Source organism: Perissodus microlepis, chromosome 22 (genome assembly GCF_051167445.1).
Source record: "Perissodus microlepis isolate ML-2025 ecotype Zambia chromosome 22, ASM5116744v1, whole genome shotgun sequence".
NCBI lineage: Eukaryota > Metazoa > Chordata > Actinopteri > Cichliformes > Cichlidae > Perissodus > Perissodus microlepis.
In genome coordinates, this window is record NC_140481.1 from 10,089,090 (window position 1) to 10,110,000 (window position 20,911).

At 40.1% G+C, this 20,911-nt stretch overlaps 2 protein-coding genes and 3 non-coding genes across 5 annotated transcripts; 3 read left to right on the top strand and 2 right to left on the bottom strand.

Moving 5' to 3' along the window:
- Nucleotides 1-4,809: 4,809 nt before the first annotated feature.
- trnah-gug (transfer RNA histidin (anticodon GUG)) lies at nucleotides 4,810-4,881 on the bottom strand. The gene has a single exon. It is a non-coding gene; the product is annotated as a tRNA-His (tRNA).
- A 408-nt stretch (nucleotides 4,882-5,289) lies between these two features.
- On the top strand, nucleotides 5,290-5,361 carry trnah-gug (transfer RNA histidin (anticodon GUG)). Its single transcript has one exon. It is a non-coding gene; the product is annotated as a tRNA-His (tRNA).
- A 1,754-nt stretch (nucleotides 5,362-7,115) lies between these two features.
- On the top strand, nucleotides 7,116-7,187 carry trnah-gug (transfer RNA histidin (anticodon GUG)). Its single transcript has one exon. It is a non-coding gene; the product is annotated as a tRNA-His (tRNA).
- A 4,097-nt stretch (nucleotides 7,188-11,284) lies between these two features.
- On the top strand, nucleotides 11,285-15,697 carry rpl14 (ribosomal protein L14). The gene is made up of 6 exons (XM_084919551.1): nucleotides 11,285-11,368; nucleotides 11,969-12,070; nucleotides 12,156-12,250; nucleotides 13,028-13,127; nucleotides 15,254-15,307; nucleotides 15,602-15,697. The coding sequence occupies exons 1-6, from the start codon at nucleotides 11,366-11,368 to the stop codon at nucleotides 15,659-15,661; spliced, it is 414 nt and encodes a 137-aa protein (XP_084775677.1). The 5' UTR covers nucleotides 11,285-11,365; the 3' UTR covers nucleotides 15,662-15,697.
- A 438-nt stretch (nucleotides 15,698-16,135) lies between these two features.
- LOC146362585 (zinc finger MYM-type protein 1-like) lies at nucleotides 16,136-20,644 on the bottom strand. Its single transcript, XM_084919550.1, has one exon. The coding sequence runs from the start codon at nucleotides 18,992-18,994 to the stop codon at nucleotides 16,592-16,594; it is 2,403 nt and encodes an 800-aa protein (XP_084775676.1). The 5' UTR covers nucleotides 18,995-20,644; the 3' UTR covers nucleotides 16,136-16,591.
- Nucleotides 20,645-20,911: the final 267 nt, after the last annotated feature.

Consider the following 20,911-nt stretch of genomic DNA (forward strand, 5'->3'; position numbering starts at 1 on the left):
CACATTCTGAGCAGCCAAAGGATTTCTCCCATGTGTGAATCCTCAGGAGTTGTTTCAAATTTCCAAAGAGGCCAAATGTCTTGCCACACTCAGGGCAACTGAATGGTTTCTCTCCTGTGTAGCTTTTTTGTAGTGATGGGTCGGTCGCAAACGAAATGGCTCTTAGAGCTGACTCTTTGAAGTGAACGATGCAAGCCGTGGTTTTTTTTTTTTTCTTTCTCTTGCCCTCTCTCTCACTTTTTTTCGCTTCACGCTGCACGTCACTCTTGTGTTTCTGCTGAGCAGAGATGGGAGGGGCGCAAACATAGCTGGACTGGCCATCAGGTATACCGGGCATTTGCCCGGTGGGCCGATGGTAATTTTTCGTTTTAAATGGGCCGATGTTTTGTTGTTGTTGTCTTTTTTTCGTAACCGTGTAAACAGTGAAAGGTGGCGGATTGGACAGATGCTGACAGACGTGTAAAAATAACTCAATTGTTTGGTAGTGGCTATGGTGGAGCTTTCACAGATTCAGTAAAATTAGCAAGTGGTGGAGGCCAGCAGGTGGATGGGGGAAAGGGGAGGCGGAGGTGGAGAGACCCGAGGCGGCCGCCGGTCCGACTGTCAGGTGAAATGAGCTTCAGGTAAGAAGTTATGACCTGCAGTCTATCTGGGTCAGATATAAACCAAGTTTAGGTGTAGTTTATTTTCGTTGTGCTAACTTTTTACAGTCAGTTACAATAACTCGTACTGTGTACTAGCTAGCATGACGGAGTTTCTATACAGTTGGGTGGGTGCTATGATGTTACTGGTGAACTTTATTTTATTCATATGGTTAGTTAGTAGAGTTGCCTACCGTCCTGTAAAAAACGGAATCCTCTGGTATTCAGAGTTAATATTACGTGTTTCGTATTGAGCTGAAAATAAACGCAATTTGTCCTGTACTTCAGCTAGAATAAAAAAAAAAAAGACAAAAAGCTGGAGTTATTCTGTGTCTTTACGCTGTCAGCTGCCTCTTCTTCTCTCACTCTCCCCCCTCCCTCTCCTGCTGCTACTTCAATCATGAAACTGATCAATGATCAGCTGATCAGCGTTTCTGCCCAAGTCCCGTCTCTCTTGCTTGTTTATCTCCCGCTTTGCGCCAGAAAGAGGAAACTAGCGGAGGTCGCGTTAAACAGCAGAAGCGCCTTTAAACTTGATCAGCTGTTGTTAGAATTTATTTAATATTACTTTCTAGTATCAGCTGATGTTTGTTGGAGCCACGGCCATAAAAGCTGCTGGTCATGATATCGGTTTGGTTAGCTGGTGAGAGGGAAACATGAAGATGAAACCAGGAGATGTCCTTACTGAATCATCAGAGCTGAACAGGTGATAGAGAAACAGGTTTACCTTTTAGGTGACATGAATGAGTTGAAGGGAAGTTATGAACTGTTTCTGAGAGACAAATAACACCAGGATCCTTTTTTTATGTATCTGACAGCTGGTAACTGTGCAGGGGCGGGTCTAGCAAAGTTTTGCCAGGGGGGCAGGTAGGGCATTAACAGGGAAAGGGGGGCACAAAGAAATACTTTTCTTTCTTATTCTCATTTAAAATTTCTAGCTTTTAACAAATAATTATCCGAATCTTACAACCAAAGTTTTCATCTGATGTCAAATTTATAGAAATCCATTATTGTACATAGTAAGTTTTTTTCAGGGTCCCATAATTACTTCAGAAGAAAGTACTGTACATGATGCCAGTATTTTCCCACATTTTCTAGATACTGTACTAGTACTTTGTGTAAAATGCCATCAAAAATTCAGTTAAGTTTTATTCTTTCTCACCTGTCTTTCTGTCTCCTTTCACTTTTAAAAGGTTGCCATGTTAGTAAAAATATTTTGCCCTGCCATGCTGTTTATTGATGTGGTAAATAAATAGTTTATGAAAATATCACTAAATCTGTCATTTATTATTTTTAATATTCAGTAATGGTCATGTCTTACCTCTAGTCTTCTCTGTCTTAATTTCAGGTTTCCACCATATGTTGTAGATAGTTCAGGAAGTTAACTCAACCAAGCAGTCTTTGGGTTTTGGCTAAGTACTGTTTAGAATACCAGAATAGGGAGGATGGTGTAGGTTTAAGTTTATTAGATTGATACATATGTACCAACAAGACAGTGTACATCACTGTCACAACGACGTTTGTTTTCATTCAAAGGCTTTATGGTTTTTCCTGTAATACCTGATGGGCCGGTCTCTAGTCAAAATGCCCGGGCTGATTTTTTGTCCCAGTCCAGCCCTGTGAGTCCGGAGCGGAATTAAAAACACGACGTTCATTTAAGGTCATCGCGTGTTTTGTGAGCAAATGCTTTTGCATATTCGTAGTGTTTCCTCCCTTAAATGAAATATCTACTTTGCAAGAATTGCAAGTTGCCGTGTTGTCATCCGTTCTCGTAAAGTATAACCAAACTTTTGAGCATTTGAGCCGCTTAGGCACCATGTTTCCTGCCAGGTAAGCGACGCTCCGCAACGTGGTGACGTTATTCGGGGCGACTGGAATCGATAAGGGAATCGTTTGCAAAAATGGCAAACAATTCCAAGGAATTGAAACAGTGGGAACCGGTTCTCAACAAGAACCGGGTTTCGATACCCATCCCTACTAGTGACCAAATTTTTTGTCCCAGTCCAGCCCTGACAACAGATATTCAGAATGAAATCTGTATTTTCTTTTGAAAACCTTATGCTCATTCTTTTACCACCATGCTGCATCACCTATTCTTTGATCACTGTAAGCTTTCAGAAACTGAGGAAACCACTGATAAAGGTATCATTTTAAAAGGTATACATTGCCCCGTCCTTCAGTTATGGCATAAGAACATTTTCAGAAAACTTGACCTCTTGAGGTTGAGAAAAATCATAATTACTTCTTTCTTGAGTTATCACATTCACAAGATTTACAGAAACCTAAAAAGTGTTTCAGTAAATATATTGTTATTGTGCAGGAGCATCACAAGCATTTAAGCTTTTGAGAAAAACATGTCAAAATGTGAATGTGAGTATGAGCACAGAGAAAGGAGATGATAGTGGACATGAACAAGAAGAAGAGGCCTCGCCAGCCGCTGTTTATCCAGGAGAGTGAAGTGGAGAGGGTGAGCAGCTTTTGGCACCTGAGCATTCACATCAGCGAGGACCTCACTTGGACACTGAACACCACACAGCTGGTCAAGAAGGCTCAGCAGCGGCTGTATTTCCTGAGGAGGCTGAGGAAATTTGGTATGTTGGCCAAGATCCTCAGCAGCTTCTACAGCTGCACTGTGGAGAGCACATTGACCAGCCGCATCACTGCATGGTACGGCAGAACTACTGCTATAGATCGCAAACGCCTGTAGAGAGTGATAACAACTGCAGAGAAGATCATCAGGACTCTGCTGCCCTCTCTGCAGAGCATCTACCATCGCAGAGTCCAGAGGAGACCTGCCTCCACCCACAAAGACCCCACACACCCTCAACACGGACTGTTCACACTTCTGCTCTCGAGACGAACATTTAGAAGTGTGAAATCCAGAATGTCCCGACTCAACAACTCCTTCAGCCCCACTGCTATCAGACTCCTGAACAGCTGACGTAACTCAACTGCAATTTGCACAACAGGGAACTTTGCACACTAAGTTCATTTTGCACATTAAGCTCCTTTGTACATCCATCTACATTGACATCTGCATACCTCACTTGTCTACACTTATTTTTGTACTTATGTTTTTATCTTTCGTTATTTTTATCCTTATTTTTATCTTTATTTATCTTCATATTTTGTCTTATTTTTATACTTATTTTTATCTTGTTCCTTTAACCCTTACCCTAACTTGGCATTTGCGTATGGACAGGAAAGGAAGAATTTCATTGCACAGAGAAATGCTATTTCTTCTGTATACATGACAATAAACACTCTGAATCTTTGAATCTTTGAACAACTCGCTCGAGGAAATGACACACAGTCAGGATTTCTTTGATTCTTTATTTAACGTGAAACATTGCCAGCTTGGGGAAAAAATACAGGGTGATCCTGAGATTTAATGATGAAACAGCAGCTTCAGATAAGACTTTCTGGTAGCTGAGATCAGCACCGTGTTAAGGACAAACACTTTGAGCTTTGTGCGTGTACATTTTTATCCACAACGTTTTTAAAATGGGGCAAAACCCATCAGAGTATGGATGACATGTAACAGTAAAAGACACTGAATTTAAACAAATGTGATTAAACAGAAGATTTCCAACAAAGACATAACACAGCCACAAAAATAAAAGGGTTAAAGTATTTTTAAAAATTCAAAATTATGTTTAAATACAGCTATTTGTATCAAGTTATGTCACATTTTCTCAAATAAAATAAATATAAGAAAGTAAAATAGGCATTAATTCAAATAAAAAATGTAGTATAAAATATAAGAAAATGTTTGGTTTGTAGTGCCACCTTTTGTGTAGGAACACATGGTGTAAAAATGTCATTGATCCAGCGTTGATGAATCATATCAAGAAGTCAAAGCCTTTATGCCGTAGACTTTATGGAAGCAGCTTTTTGTCGTTAATTTCTGAACTCTTGTGCTGCTTTTCCCTAACTCAGTAAGCCGTTGTAGAAATGACAAAATAAACTAAATAGTGCACAGCGTGCGGTTGCTTTTTGTTACACACTGATCACCGGTTACAAGTTGACTTCTTAAATTAACCTGTTTTTATTATTATATCAAATGTCATGTATCTGGTTTTTTCTCAACTCTCCTGTAGATTTCAGACATAAGAACCAACATTTCACCATAATGTATACTTGTTCCACTTTACCTACTTCACCTCAATGCCGCGACCCGGATTCGAACCGGGGTTGCTGCGGCCACAACGCAGAGTACTAACCACTATACGATCACGGCTGGTCAGCTGCAGGCTGAACGTCCATGTAGTCAATCACCTCCAATCCACACGAGTCCATTTTAAACCCACTAAGCAGGACTGTACGTTTTAAGTTTGACACGTTTAGGTCGTATCAACATTAGAACTACAAACATTTCGTGCTTTTCACTGCCAGTTACAGTCTGGATCTTGCTTTTTTTTTTTTCTTATTTCACCGTAAAAACTTGAATCTGCGTGTTACAGCTGACCTGTACGATGTGCAGAAGAACACCAAAATGTATGTACCATCAGACCACGCGAGGTCCCTGTGTTAATGCAGATAGTGTTACTGCGCCACGTGAGTAAATGTGCGCACCGTAGACACAGAGTTTGAGATCGATATGAAGGAAAAAACACAATAAAGATTGCAGATGATCATTTTCTGAGCAGCCGTGATCGTATAGTGGTTAGTACTCTGCGTTGTGGTCGCAGCAACCCCGGTTCGAATCCGGGTCACGGCAGAGTGGTATATGATTTCAGTTTGGGGAGCTTCACACTTTAAGTGGTGACTAGTTGTTTGTGTGTGTTTCCATTTTTTGTCTTTTGTTCTCTTCTCACTCTACGTCCTGAGTACTGAGTCAGGATGTAGAGTGAGTACTCAGTACTGGTTTTTTGAGGCAACGAGTTTCCAAACATTTTTTAAGTTCTGGGAACTGATTAGACTGTACCTTTTTATGCCTTTACCGACCTCTTGTGGTAAGATGTGATCATGTGTTTGCTTTGCTGAATTATTTGTCACTTAATGCCTTTAGGCTGCACTGATTGACTGATTCTCCACCTGCTCCAACTCCTTATGAAACATGTGTAATTGAATAATGATTGAAACTCTAATCATTATTCTGATGACAATACAAAACTTCTTTCTTGCGTTGTCACATTCACAAGAATTACAGAAATCTAAAAAGTGTTCCAGTAAATATGTTGTTATACTGCAAGAGCATCACAAGCATTCAACATGAAACCTTCCCAGCTTGGGGAAAAAACACAGGGTGATCCTGAGATTTCGTAATGACGAAACAGCAGCTTCAGATACGACTTTCTGGTAGCTGAGATCAGCACCGTGTTAAGGACAAACACTTTGAGCTTTGTGCGTGTACATTTTTATCCACATAGTTTTTAAAATGGGGCAAAACCCATCAGAGTATGGATGACATGTAACAGTAAAGACACTGAATTTAAAGAAATGTGATTAAACAGAAGATTTCCAACAAAGACATAACACAGCCACAAAAATAAAAGGGTTAAAGTATTTTTAAAAATTCAAAATTAAGATAAAAACAACTATTTGTATCAAGTTATATCACATTTTCTCAAAAACAATAAAAGTAATAAAGTAAAATAGTTATTCAAATAAAAAAATTAAGTATAATGTATAAGAAAATGTTTGGTTTGTAGTGCCACCTTTTGTGTAGGAACACATGAGTAAAAATATCATTGATCCAGCGTTGATGAATCATATCAAGAAGTCAAAGCCTTTATGCCTTAGACTTTATGGAAGCAGCTTTTTGTCGTTAATTTCTGAACTCTTGTGCTGCTTTTCCCTAACTCAGTAAGCCGTTGTAGAAATTGCAAAATAAACTAAATAGTGCACAGCGTGCGGTTGCTTTTTGTTACCCACTGATCACCGGTTACAAGTTGACTTCTTAAATTAATCTGTTTTTATTATTATATCAAACGTCATGTATCTATTTTTGTCTCATCTCTCGTGCAAATTTCAGACAGGTGCTTTAAAAGCTTCACCTCAATGCTGCGACCCAGAGTTGCTGCGGCCACAACGCAGAGTACTAACCACTATACGATCACGGCTGGTCAGCTGCAGGCTGAACGTCCATGTAGTCAATCACCTCCAGTCCACACGAGTCCATTTTAAACCCACTAAGCAGGACTGTACGTTTTAAGTTTGACACGTTTAGGTCGTATCAACATTAGGACTACAAACATTTCGTGCTTTTCACTGCCAGTTACAGTCTGGATCTTGCTTCTTTTTTCTTTCTTATTTCACCGTAAAATCTCGAATCTGCGTGTTACAGCTGACCTGTACGATGTGCAGAAGAACACCACAATGTATTTACGGTCAGACCACGAGATGTCCCTGTGTTAATGCAGATACTGTTACTGCGCCACGTGCGTGAATGTGCGCACCGTAGACACAGAGTTTGAGATCGATATGAAGGAAAAAACACAATAAAGATTGCAGATGATCATTTTCTGAGCAGCCGTGATCGTATAGTGGTTAGTACTCTGCGTTGTGGCCGCAGCAACCCCGGTTCGAATCCGGGTCACGGCATGACTTTAGTTTGGGGAGCTTCACACTTTAAGTGGTGACTAGTTGTTTGTGTGTGTTTTCATTTTTTGTCTTTTGTTCTCTTCTCACTCTTCGTCCTGAGTACTGAGTCAGGATGTAGAGTGAGTACTCAGTACTGGTTTTTTGAGGCAACGAGTTTCCAAACATTCCAACAAAAGTTCTGGGAACTAATTAGACCGTAACATTTTAAGCCTTTACCGACCTCTTGTGGCAAGATGTGATCATGTGTTTGCTTTGCTGAATTATTTGGCAGTTGCTGCCTTTAGGCTGCACTGATTGACTGATTGTCCACCTGCTCCAACTCCTTATGAAACACGTGTGTAATTGAATAATGATTGAAACAATAATCATTATTCTGATGACAGCACAAAGACAACAGATATTCAAAATGAAATCTCTATTTTCTTTTACAAACTTTATGCTCATACTTCTACCGCCATGTAGCATCACCTGTTCTTTGATCAAGCGTTCAGAAACTGAGGAAACCACTGATGAAGGTATACATTTAAAAGGTATACTTTGCCTCATTCTCGAGTTATCGCATGAGAACAATTTCAGAAAACTTGGCCTCTGACTTTTACCTCGAGGTTGAGGAAAATCCTAGATTAACACAGGGATCTATATGAAGGAAAAAAGCACAATACAGACTGTAAGTGCAACTAAAAGCCAAACGTGTTTTCGTGTTGTAGTGTACAGGTGACAGGTTGCTATGCAGCCATGATCGTATAGTGGTTAGTACCCTGCGTTGTAGCCACAACAACCCCGATTCGACTTCGGGTCACGGCAGAGTGGCTGTGAGTTCAAATTGGGGAGCTTCATGTTTTAAGTGATGACTAGTTGTTTTCATTTTTTAATCTTGTAGTACCCAGGATTTAGAGTCAGTACTGAGTACTGTTTTTTTCAGGCAAGGAATTTCTAAATTTGTTCTGGGAACTAATTCTGTACCTTTTCATGCTTTTACCAACCTCTTGTGGTAAGATATGATCATGTAAATACTGTGCTGAATAACTTGTCAGTTACTGCCTTTAGGTAACACTGAATGTCTATATATTTGTTAATTATGGAAATATTTATTAGTTCTGGTGGTACATTTTTATTTGCCGCAGACAGTGACTGAAACTAATTTACTCCTGACTCCATGGGCCCCAACGTGAACCTTGGAGTGCATACTTCATGGTTTTCATGTTCAAATTTCCTACATAGACTTTGACGCTTTAGAGTAATCTTTCAGAAATTAGAAGTACAGTAATTATAGTGAGCAAAAAGAGTAAAAAGACACTTGAAGAGCAGTAATATTTCTGTGATGCTTTAGATATGTTTAAAAGATCATTCATATAATTTTATTCTACAGAACACCTAAACTCTTCACCATGGTCAGAAGTTATATTGAACCCCTTAAAGCAGGGTTAGGGAACGTTAGTCCTCGAGAGCCGGTGTCCTGCAGGTTTTAGATCTCACCCTTGGTCACCACACCTGACTCAAATGATTAGGTCATTACAAGGCCTCTGGAGAACTGCAAGACATGTTGAAGAGCTAATTTAGCCATTTAAATCAGCCTGCAGCACCGGCTCTCGAGGCCTGGAGTTCCCTGCCCCTGCTTTAAAGAGAAGAAGCAAGAAGCACAAACCTCCAAACAGGAAGTGGTGATAGGTGTTCCACATATCTTGCAGGGCTTCTGGGAGTTTCCTCCTCGCGCCCTCTTGAACATGTCCTCTCAGAGTCTGAGCAGACTCTCCACCAGTGTCACAAAGACCCCTTTGGATCGAGTCTTCAAAACTCTCACAGCAATGGAGAAAAGGCCGTCTTCTCCCGCTCCATATGAAATGACACAGTCCAGACCATCCTGACAAAAATCTGAGAGAAATATCCACAAGAAACTCTCCTCAACAACATTGCAAACTTTGCACCAGTTCTGCTCACTACAATCAAACCATCAGAGGGGCAACTGTGCCACCCTCCTGGGAAGAGCTGACAAGAGCCCCAGACAAGGGGTCACCCAGCACCCACGGAGCAGAAGCCAGAGAGGGCTGTAGTTATGTGCCTGCGGGCTCTGCCGGAAGTCAGCTGTGCCAGAGTGGACCGAGCCCCAGCCCCAGAGCCCACAGAAGGGGCCCGACCCACCCCAATAGCTAACAGAGAACAGGGGTGTGTGAAGACCCCATAACTCCCTCCGTCTAGCGCAGTGTTGCTGCACGCTGTTCTAAAGTGCATTTAAAACATATTAAAATAATAACATTATTATTTTTAAGAGAATCTGAACTTATTCTTACAGTTAACATATCAACAACAGTAATTGAAAAAGGTAAATAAAAAAAGTTTCCAATAACAAAAACAATGCTCCACATGTTTGTTTTGTAAGAGTCCACATATAAGTTTCCAGATAGCAGGATTTTAGTGTTTATGAGTATTCTTCAGGACTTAAGAATATTAACAAAAGGAGCATCTTCACGCCACAAAGCTGATCGGAACCACACATGTCTTCCAACATCCACAGATCTGTGTTTTACAATTAAAAGGAAGTTTGCATGATGTTTTCCAAGTGCTCAAATCCTCAGAGGCCTATTTAGGAATAGAGTTGTACTGATCCGACATAAAAAAAAATATCAGCATAAATGGCTGCATTACAAAAATAGTTATTTAGATAAAACATAACTTTAAATTTTCATTAATGGTTGCTCATGCATATGTGAAATAGAGTGCCAGATAATTTGGTTTATTTATTTCTAATTTATTACTTCAGCCAAAGTTAAAGCTTCTGTGGACAAAAGCAATTTAATCTTTCACAATCAAGCTCTTCAAGTGAGAAAAGGAAACCCAGCTGGGTAACTGCAGATTACCCAGCTGGGTTTTCAGTACCTGACCAGAAAAATGTTGGATGTAAATTACATCATTTAAATAGCTGCATTACTGGATTGTGTTATTGTGGCATTTCTTAGGCATATGTTAAAAGCGAGAGTAAAACAATTTCTTAATAATTTTTACATCACAAATACGTTAATGTAGTAGAGAGAAATTATGCAGGTCACAGCATAAAAAAGTAAAATCTAATTCCCTGAACTTAAAAACAAAAAAGGAAACTCATTGCCTCAAAAAAATTGTTTTCTCTACTCATGTCATTATGAGTAGGCCTCAGTTTCCTGCTTTTCAAGAATGGGGGTTTAATGAATTAAAAGAATTTGTGTGTCTTGTCAGTCACAAAGTAAACATGCTCTTCTTTTATTTTTAACTCTAAACATTTTATTAAATAGGACTTTATCCATCTACAGGCCGAGAATGCCACACAACATGAAGGGGATCAGTTAGAAATACAAATACCTTACGTTTCACACTCCTTTTATTATAAATAATCAAATTGTTACATGTTTAAATTTACAAAAAAAAATGTCAAAATCAGTGTGTTAATGCTAGCTTATTTTAATAAACACCACTGTCATATTACAAAGTAGAGTGGCACTAGGGGTGGCACATGCCACCACATGCCAACACAGTAGAGCTGCCTCTGATATCTAGGACAGGTGTGTGTCATGGTGGTCCATAGGCAAATGTCAATAAACACTATTCCCCCCACACCCCGCTCCTGTCCGCCCACTTCACTAATCTGAGCCATGGTCTTAGTAACCCCTATCACACAGGTCACTCACACACGGACTCCATTCAGACCAGATCTTTTCTTTTTACTACTTCCAAGCACTTTACAACTTGTTGTCTAATGTGTGCCTTTCGATTGATTTTGTATTTATGTATATTTTTTTCTTTTGTTTTGAATAAATTTCTCCTGTGTGCTATTTATTCTTGCGCCTAGTATTTATATTTTAATCCGGCAGAGGTGGTGTGGAGCACCCAACATTTGGTTGTACATGTACAATGACAATAAAGGTCTATTTTATTATATTCTATTCTGTTCTATTCTTTTCTATCTAAGTAGGAGAATGATACGCGGGTAAAGCCAACACCGTAACAATTCTCTTCTGTTACGCTTTTTATAACATTGTAGTCTATGTCTGCATTTTGGAAAACGCATGAAAGTTTCTCTGTCACTTCCAGGTGACTCCATCGTCTGCAATAAAGAAAAAACGACTGCGCATGTGCCAGAATGAACCGGAAGCCGTATGTGCGCCAGGCGGAAGCTCTAACGTCCTTTCTGCTCCCGGACTGCCATCATGGTGAGTTCGCCATGAGAGTGTCAGCGATTTAATATCTTTTTTTAATGTAAATATGTAATTGTTGTGGAAAGAAATGGGGCCGTGTGTGCTTTTAAGGCACTAATACACACATCTATGAAGTTTTTGTACAGTACTGTGTCAGTTTTGCGTTTTTAATGAGGTATTTGTAAGATGTCGGCAGTTCCCCGCAACACAACGTGGTCTATCAGGCTGAGTGGGCCTGAGAGCTGAGAGGGGAAGCACGCTCAGTTCGTAGACTTAATTCGCATAACATAAATCTCGCTGGTTGGGCGTAGTGTGATCTTTAGGTAACGTATAAAAAACTCTGTTCAACGCACCCTTGTGTTCGGTGCCTACCGTAGTTAGCAGAAACAGTGGCTAGCTGACGTTAGCTAATTGGTACAATGCATCGCCAGGTAGTCACACAGTCTCCTTAAATGCCCCTTATATATAAAGGTTTTCGTATGTTCTGCTTTTAACGTTATATTTATTTAACAAAGCTTGTAAAGCACCTATCTAACCAAACGAAAGGTGCCCAGCTTCCTCCTCAGCCTCTCGGCACTCTGATGAGCAGTGCTCTGCTCTCTTTTTCTGCTCCAGGTGTTCAAGCGCTTCGTTGAGATCGGCCGTGTGGCCTACGTCTCGTTCGGACCCCATGCTGGCAAGCTGGTGGCCATCGTGGATGTCATTGACCAAAACAGAGTGAGTGCTCTGGATTATAGCTGGTAGGTCAGTGTGGGCCCCTACATTTGACTTATTGATGTGAACTGTCTTTTGTGGTTTCTAGGCTCTTGTTGATGGTCCCTGCACAGGGGTGAGGAGGCAGTCCATGCCCTTCAAGTGCATGCACCTCACAGACTATGTCATCAAAATTCCCCACAGGTGAGTGTGGACACTGGTATGATCTGTGCTGCCAGAATCTAAATTTTTTATTTTTTTTATTTTTAAAGTTAAGATAGCTGTTAAAACGAACACGCTTGTGAAAGCCTTCTTACTGATAGCACATGCCTATAAAGTGGTGGCAGTAGATGCAGGTTCAGACTTTTACTGTAAAGACCAGAACAAGGGGCTTAGTGAGGAAACGTCAGGTTTAACCTGAAGATATGACTGTGGTTGTTTCTAACAGTGTACATCACCATGGTTATTTATGCTGGAGAATTTAAGTGGTTTATGGAGACTGTTGAAAGTCTACAGATTCTTAGAGTGGCTTATTAAATTGTTTTTTTGATTTTTGTCTTATTTGTTGCAAAGACTTTTTAGTCCTGTGTTCAGCACTTTGGTCAGGAGTTGGTGGGCTTTATAAATCAAGTTGACTTAGCTTCGATATTACTTATAGACAGAACAGCTGCTTTGACTTTATAGCTTGTATTACGTGTTTAATATCTTTTATATTTTTCTAATAATATATTTTGGTGTTCATTTTTAAACTACACTGCTCCTGTCTGTTTGGGATTGGTCATACGCTGGTGTTTGATCAGGCCTCTGTTCAGGTGATTAGTGATCATATTTAGTAATGGATATTCCAGCTATGAACAGGGCTGTAGAGCGCCGATGGGAGCAAGAATCTGATTGTGTTTTGGTGCTGCTTTAGGTGTATATAATGTGAAACCGTAATGATCACCCATGTTATCAGTACTTAACATTTGTGGTGGTCCACAGTGCTCGCCAGAAGTTTGTGAGGAAAGCCTGGGAGAAGGCCCAAGTCAACGAGAAGTGGTCGGAGAGCAGCTGGGCCAAGAAGATCGAGGCAAGACAGAAGGTAAGGCCGTATTTCACTTTCTAAAGTTTTTAAATTGGTGTTATGGGAGAAAGGGGGACACTTAAACACTGAATTAAATAGTCTTTGATATTGTTTTAATGGCAAATCCAAAATAGTTTTGGAGGGGGAAAAAAAGGAGGACGCGGATGTGAAAACCCATCATTAAACATCTCACGTCTGTCTGCTGGGTTGATAGATGTGATTTCATTATTTGTGATTTATTGATGGTGAAGGCATAATCTCATTAAACGTGTGACCAGTGTGGTCTAAGATGCTGCTTTTTTGCAATATGATTCCAGTTGTTTGTTGTACTTGTCTGTTCTGATGTTTGCAGTGGTAATGACTCACCACCTTATCAATAGCTGTAGAAAATACTGAACTGGTTACCACATAGTTCACATAGACCAGTCTGCCAGCACCAGTTTCATACACAACTTTTTTTCAGTCAAATGAAGCTATACCACATACAATATACAAAGAAAAACTATCACAGTATTTTGGGTGGTACTTGCCGCTATACAGAACTGTTTCCAAAAGGTTCACGTCTGAAGACATAAGATTACACAAATGCCTCTGAGGGTTTAACAGCAATGTTGTGATACCTTGTAGTAGAGCAGGGCGATATGACCAAAAATATTTATCACGATATACATTTGAAAATTTGCAATAACGATATAACTGACGATATAATTGACACTAGACAAAATACTTTACAAATCCACAACTTTATTAGTGCAAAAAACCCCATCAATGTATTTTCACTTAAACAAGCAGTTGTTTTATGTGCATTAAAGTTATATAAAAATTTATCAGTGCAAATTCCTTGCTGACAGTTTAACCAAAAGACATTTCCAGTGGAAATTGGCCGACATATCCTCAGCATAACCATGTATAATATCCACAAAACTTAAAAAGAGGTTATACACACACAATACGGTAATATTATGTTGAAGCGCAGTACGTATCACTCCGTGAGGCTCCTGCCTACGATAGCCGTAATGCTCCGACAATCCATCAAGCGGTGCGGGTTCGTAGCTTAGCAAAGTCGTACTGAAACATTTGACAGATTTTCGAGCGCCGTGTACGACATAAAATCGTTTCGAGGTCAGTAAACACAACCAGAATTGATACATAAGGCACACGGGATTATAAGGGGCACTGTCGATTTTCAGAAAAATCAAAGGATTGATTTTAAGTGTGCCGTATTTTCCAAACAACACGGTAATAACGACGGCCCACTAGCATGCTCTACCAAAAATAGTGCTTTGTTGTGTATCTGACGGACGAAAGCTAAACCAGTTCCACACCACTGAAGCTGCAGCATTTTTACAAACCAATTCTGGTTCATCCGTTTCCTTCAACGATCCACTTTTGCTCTTCTTATTCTGCGTCGCTGCCATGTGCGTATGTAAACAAAGGCACTGCGCATGCGCGTTTTACCCATATTCTATCGCGATATTTCATTTTCCTATCGTTGCCCAAAATTACACCGGTATTACCGTGAACGGTATGATATAGCCCAGCCCTATCTTGTAGCTCACTTAGTGTGCACCTTAGAGGTTAAGGTCAGATCTGTCAAGCCAGTTGCTCAGTCATCTGTCATTACTAAACAAAAGTTAAAAAAAATTGCTGTGTACACTTCATTTTTGCGTGACTGTGTAACAGACTGTTCTAGTCTAGTTGGTCACGACAATGCAGAAGATTATATATATGGCGACATATATAAAATGGGTTCATTACTAGGACACAAAGTATCTGCAGTGCAGATTGGAATTACTTCAAATGCTTAAAATAATCGACAGTATGATGAATAAAATGTGGCGAGCAGAGTATTCACACCTTAACCAAAGTTCATGAAGTCTCACATCCAGATCAAGGATGTTTCGGTGAGCCTGAGAAGGGTTGTGGAAAGTATCTGCCCTTACTTTCTTAGACCCTGGAGCCTGTGATGGGAAAGGTTTCGAGCCTGGTGGAAGTTGTGATGGAGATTCAGTGTTGGTACTTTGAGTGTTTTACTTTCACCTGTTTGGCCGTCTGCCACAGCTGAATGGATTCTAGTCAGTCACACAAAAAAGCAAACCACCCCCAGGCGCTCTCTGACCCTTGCCTCTTGGATTTCTTTGCAGAAGGCCAAGATGTCTGACTTCGACCGCTACAAGGTGATGAAGGCCAAGAGAATGGTAAGTGTGGCAAAAACACAAAATGCCTCAAATATGTGAGCCAAGTAAGCAAGTAGAGTGGCTTCAGGTTATTCCTGAGGTTCAAACACTGGAACCCTCAGCTCTGATATTTCCTGCCTGTTAAACATGCTCTTTGAGGCTGCACTGTCACTATATACACACATGGTTAGAGCTTCTGAGGTTAGTGGATAGTGATTTAGTTAGTGATTGTGCCAGTAAGCAGTGTGCAGGTCAGTAGTGTTTATCCTCCAGCAGTCACTGAATATTTTTTAATGCATTTTTTTTTCTTTGCAGAGGAACAAGATCATCAAGCATGAGGTGAAGAAGCTGCAGAAGGAGGCTGCAAAGAAGTGAACAGTTTCTACAAAATAAATGTCCTGTTCAATTGTTCTCCTGTTGTCTTCTCTTCTTTTATCATCAGTTTGAAACTGCTTTAGACCTTTAAACCTGAGCTGCTGGTACATAGAAATACCAAAACCCAAATTTTGATATGAGGACATTATCCCTAAAGTTTCCAAAGCTTCTGTGAACTCAGAAAAGTAACTGATGTAAAAACATAGAGCAAAGTAATAGAGTAAATATTCTTAAAGTATTAGGTAAAATTTGTAATCCCAGCTTATTTGAAGCTTTGAGACTGGATGTCTACAACACAGAGTTGGCTGCTTTCATAAAGTTATTTTTTTTGTAATTATAATATCTGTACTGACCACCTTTAAATTAAATATTTCATCTGGGCATATGGCCTCCTATACAGTAATGCTTAAAGTACTGAAATGAACAACCAAACTGTAAACTTAAGAATTCAAAATAAAATGTTTTTTTTTAAAAAAAAAAAAAAATAATAATAATCAAAGATCTATAATATCTAGGCTTGTGTCTGTAACCAAGCTGGAGTCAGTCATAACACTGTTAACATGAGCAAAATGCAGGATGTGCAGGACTATAACTGTTACAGTCAAATATATATGGACCTGTGAGCAATGCCTAAGTTTGTTTTACATTAAGCTGATGCAGGAACATACTTATAATACACAGTGGTGCAGTGGCGTGCACAGACATTTTGGGGGGCAAGTGCTCCAGGGGGAAAAAAGGGCACTTTTTGCATATGTGGAAAACCTTTTCTTTTTATAATAAAAAAATCGCACAGGTTAAATGCAATTTGACTTTTATTTCAAAACATTCTCTAAAAATCAAAAATCACACCACAAAAAGATAAAATCTGTATCCAACTCTAAACTATATACATACATATTCTCAAGTGTCCATTAAATGGAGTGTACTGCTCTAAAGAAGCATCCTTCTTGGTGCCATGTCTTTGTAGATGTTGATGACCTCGTTGTAATTGATCTCCACATCTTTCTCAATGGCCAACAAGAGGAGATCAGACAACCTTTCTTCTCCACACAAACTTCTTAGTTTATTTTTTATTATTTTTAGCTTTGAAAAGGATCTTTCAACTGTCGCAGTTGTCACTGGTAGTGTTGCGTAGATCTGAATCATTTTGACAAAGGCAGGAAAGATCAGCTGGCCATTGTTTTCCCTCAGTATCAGAAATATTTCTCTGAGGTCTTTTGAACTAAAGCTGGAGTGGAAGACCTTTAATTCTGTTTTGAGCTGGTCCTCATCTTCTCCATAGAATTCACAGAGGATGTGGACAGCTTCAATGGCTTCTGGGTTTGGTGGGCCTACCCAGTTAGCATGCACAGTTAAGGGCTGGAAGGACTGAATGATTCTGGCCGTTGGGCTTCCAGTATTGTCCCCTTTGAACCTCCTGTTCAGTTCCCCAGTCATGATGTCCAGAAAGGTGAAATATATACCACTCCTGAAATATGCCTCCACTGACTCAAACTGAGCACCTACTTGAGACACTGTGGTGCTGTGTTGGAAACGCACTGGAACTTTCCGCTTTCTCTCCTGACCAGGCACCACGGTAGGTACTGGAATGTTGAAACTCTCTGCCTTCTCTGATGCACATCTAAATATCTCTCCAAATTTCTCCTCAGACCTCATGGTTTGCAATGTGTGAAGCACACCATCAATTACCTTGTAGGCAGTGGAATGGTCCAACCCTTCTTCCTGCAGAGAATCTGATGCCAAAGCAGTGACTTCGAATACTGGTGTGGTGATTTCCATGCAGAGAATGAACATAAAATTAATGGCATTTCTGTACATCTGAGCATCACCTTGGGCCAGGTTAGGTGGGTCACTGTCACTGATGTCATCAAGGAGCATCAAAATGGCTTTCAAATTTCTCTGAAGTGCCTTCAGTGCTTTTTCCCTGCAAGCCCATCGAGTATCTGACAGCTGCTGGAGCTCCATAACACGTTGTCCAGGAAAGAGAGACTCCTGAAATTTGACCAAGGCAGCATGACGCTTTGGGGAGCCTGAGCAAAAGGCATACAATTTCTCCACCAAGTTGAAAAATGTCACAAAATGCTTGCTGGACTTTGATGCCTCCACTAGTACCAAATTGAGGCAATGGGCTTTGCAGTGCACATAGAGGGCCTTCTCATTGTGTGCACGGATTCTAGCTTGGAGACCTTTATACATGCCACTCATGTTGGCTGCTCCATCATAGCCTTGACCATACATGTTCTTCATCTCTAGGCCATTCTTTTGCAGAAGCAAGAACACTGTATTCTCCAGCTCCTGGCCTGTAGTTGTATCAACATTGCACACTTCGATGAATCTCTCCTTTATTTGCATATGATGAAAATATCGCACAACAAATGACACTTGCTCTTTGTGTGAAACATCAGAGGTTTCATCAAGTAGAATGGAATACATATCAGCCTCTTTTATTTCACATTGTATCTCCTTCCTGATGTAAGTTCCTAGTGCTGCAATGATGTCATTTTGACTTCTGTTGGAAAGCAGTGACACCTGGGGCCTTGTCTTGGTGGCTTTAACTGTGGCAATTTTTTCCAAATGCATTTTCAGCACACTATCGTAGCGGGAAAATACATTGACTAATTCACGAAAATTGCCACGGTTATCACTGGACTCACTCTCATCATGACCTCGGAATGCTTGTCCCTGACGTGCAAGATACACTGTTAGGTCAATTAATATTGTCAGGATTTCTTTGTTTGTCTGCCTCTCTCGCTCTCTAACTTCCACCCCTTTTACGTCTGAAACATCAAATGCAGACTGAAGGGCCTTTTTCTGGAAATTGATCCATCTAACCATGCTTGTCATGTGCATCTCTGCGCTGGAGTGTTGTTTGATTTTTTCAAGAGCAGTACTCCACTTTCTGATGCCATCAGTTGTCCAGGCTGTTCTGCTTTTATATTTTTCATCCGAGAGGAAAAGCCGACAACTAAAACAATGCATTGAATTAGCAGTGGGTGAGTATTCCAGCCACACATTAGCAGAAAACCACTGTTTCTGGAATGATCTCCCCTCAGTTTTTGGGTAAGGTATATCAGGCTGACATGGGCCCACATTGCAGCACATTGAAACGTATCTGTCATTGCGCTTTATTTTAAATGTATGGATGTGTGTTGGATCTGTTGGGTATTGTAAAGCTGCTAACTTTGACATTATGTGATCGATCTGATCTTCCTCATTGTGGTCTTCAGAGAGCACTACATCAGTGTCTGTAGGCCTAACTGAACCTGTTGCTGCATTGGTCGCGGCTTCATCTGTTTCTATATCTCCCTCTTCTGCTATGCTGGTAGATGGCATAGAGCTGCTTCCCTGCTGTGACTGACTACAGTGGAACAATAATAATAATAATAGTATTATTATTTATCATAATAATAAGCTTAAACAGATAGTTTTAATAATAACCCATACTGCAAGTCTTGTAACATAGAAATAACTTTCGTAGGTACAAAATAATAGTTAGCTCAATGCCTGCTGATTAAGTTCATTAAAAACTAAGTGTGAACAGCTTTTAAGATTTTTCAATAGAATTAACTGCAAGGAGCAGGTTACATTAAAACATTAAAATAGAACCTGACTCTGCCCTTGACTCTGACCTTTCATCTTCATTTTCCTTTGCTTTCATCCAGGAGAGCAGAGAACTGCTTCCCTGGGCTGCCTGTTGTAGATCCCTTTCTTTCTCCTTTCTCAGCCTCTCTTTCCTAGGCATTATGCTTGCTGAAATTAGTAAATAAATAGACCAAAATGTATGAGAACGAATAAGACTGACTGTGGTCATTACAAGAACAGGGCAGAATGGTCGTTTTCACAGGCAATTGGGAACTGCCTATTTTTCCTTTAGCAAATTAATGTGTTAATGTTGCCAATATGTTACACCAAAAAAAATTAACATGTCTAACCAGTGCTTCTCAAAACTTTTAACATGCACCACCCCCAACACCGTACCCTTCAAACTACCAATAACAACGTCACTGTTCTGTCACAATCAGGTCACAACACAGTGCGTAAATGTCTGCGAGCATCGCTGAGTCAGTAACAACCAGTTAGGCTAAAGACTGCATCTTTAGACAGTTGGACGGTGTTCTAACTTTCTCACAGGAGACACCTACTAAAGACAGTCAAAGACATTAATTTCAATCTTACCAAAGTAGGACAGTAGTTGACGTTAGTTATGGAAAGGCTAATCCACAAAAACGGAGAAACGTCCATAATTCTATTATTCATAATCATGTCAAGGTTTTAGGTTTTTCTGCAGTTCCATCTCTAAAAAGTGTGATGTCTTCCCGTCACTGACTTCAGTTTGAAAACTTTGTATTTATTCACAGATTTCCGTGAGATCATCCTAAAATTTGTAACGAAAAATGGGCTCAAAAGAGCCCTCTGCCTAACGGCATGTAGCCTATAGCATAACGTGATATTTTCAATAGTGTATGCAAAAAGGTCGGAATTGATGGAGAGTGGGGTTGCCTAAATGGTTTAGGTTACATTTTAAATGTGTCCTTTTTTTGTTTATCCATATGGATGGATGGATGGATGGAGGGGGCAAGCTGGCAAAGTTTGTCATGTGCAGTTTCTGACAGGCTACTTCACAACAAAACAATTGCAGGTTGGTCTTAGAGGGCAAACAGAATAATTTCACTCGATTCATGGGTTACCTGACTGGTTGGGAAGGGAAAGAGCTGCCGTGTTGTCCGCCGTGGCTCCCAGTCGCTATAGTTAGCCTACTATGCCTACTCCAAGTAGTCCTATGTCATGCCGCTGCTACACGCCTCACAACAAATGAACTGCAAGCGTGTTCACGTGACACGGTGACAGTGAAAAAGCGACAGGGTTCGGGTGTCTTTGAAGAAGGGGCACAAATCAAGCCATTATTTTCACACCTTTTTAAATCGCGCAGCTTTAAAAAAAAAAATAAAAATCACGTCTTTCAAAAGGGCACTTTTTTGGACTGAGGGCAAAAGGGCAAGTGCTTCAGCACCACCTCGTCTCTATCTGTGCACGCCAGTGATAATAATCACTATAAGAGTAATAAATGTACAAAAGGTCATTTCTGCCCAGTGTACTTTAATCTGTATATAATGTCTTACTTATAGGCTATCTATTATACCTGGGATCAAGGCTAACCTATCCAACCACACTTAATATCACAACTGACAGTCAACTAATCATTTAACATAAATACTTCAGTTTTTAATTACTTCGTGCTTCCTAATTTAG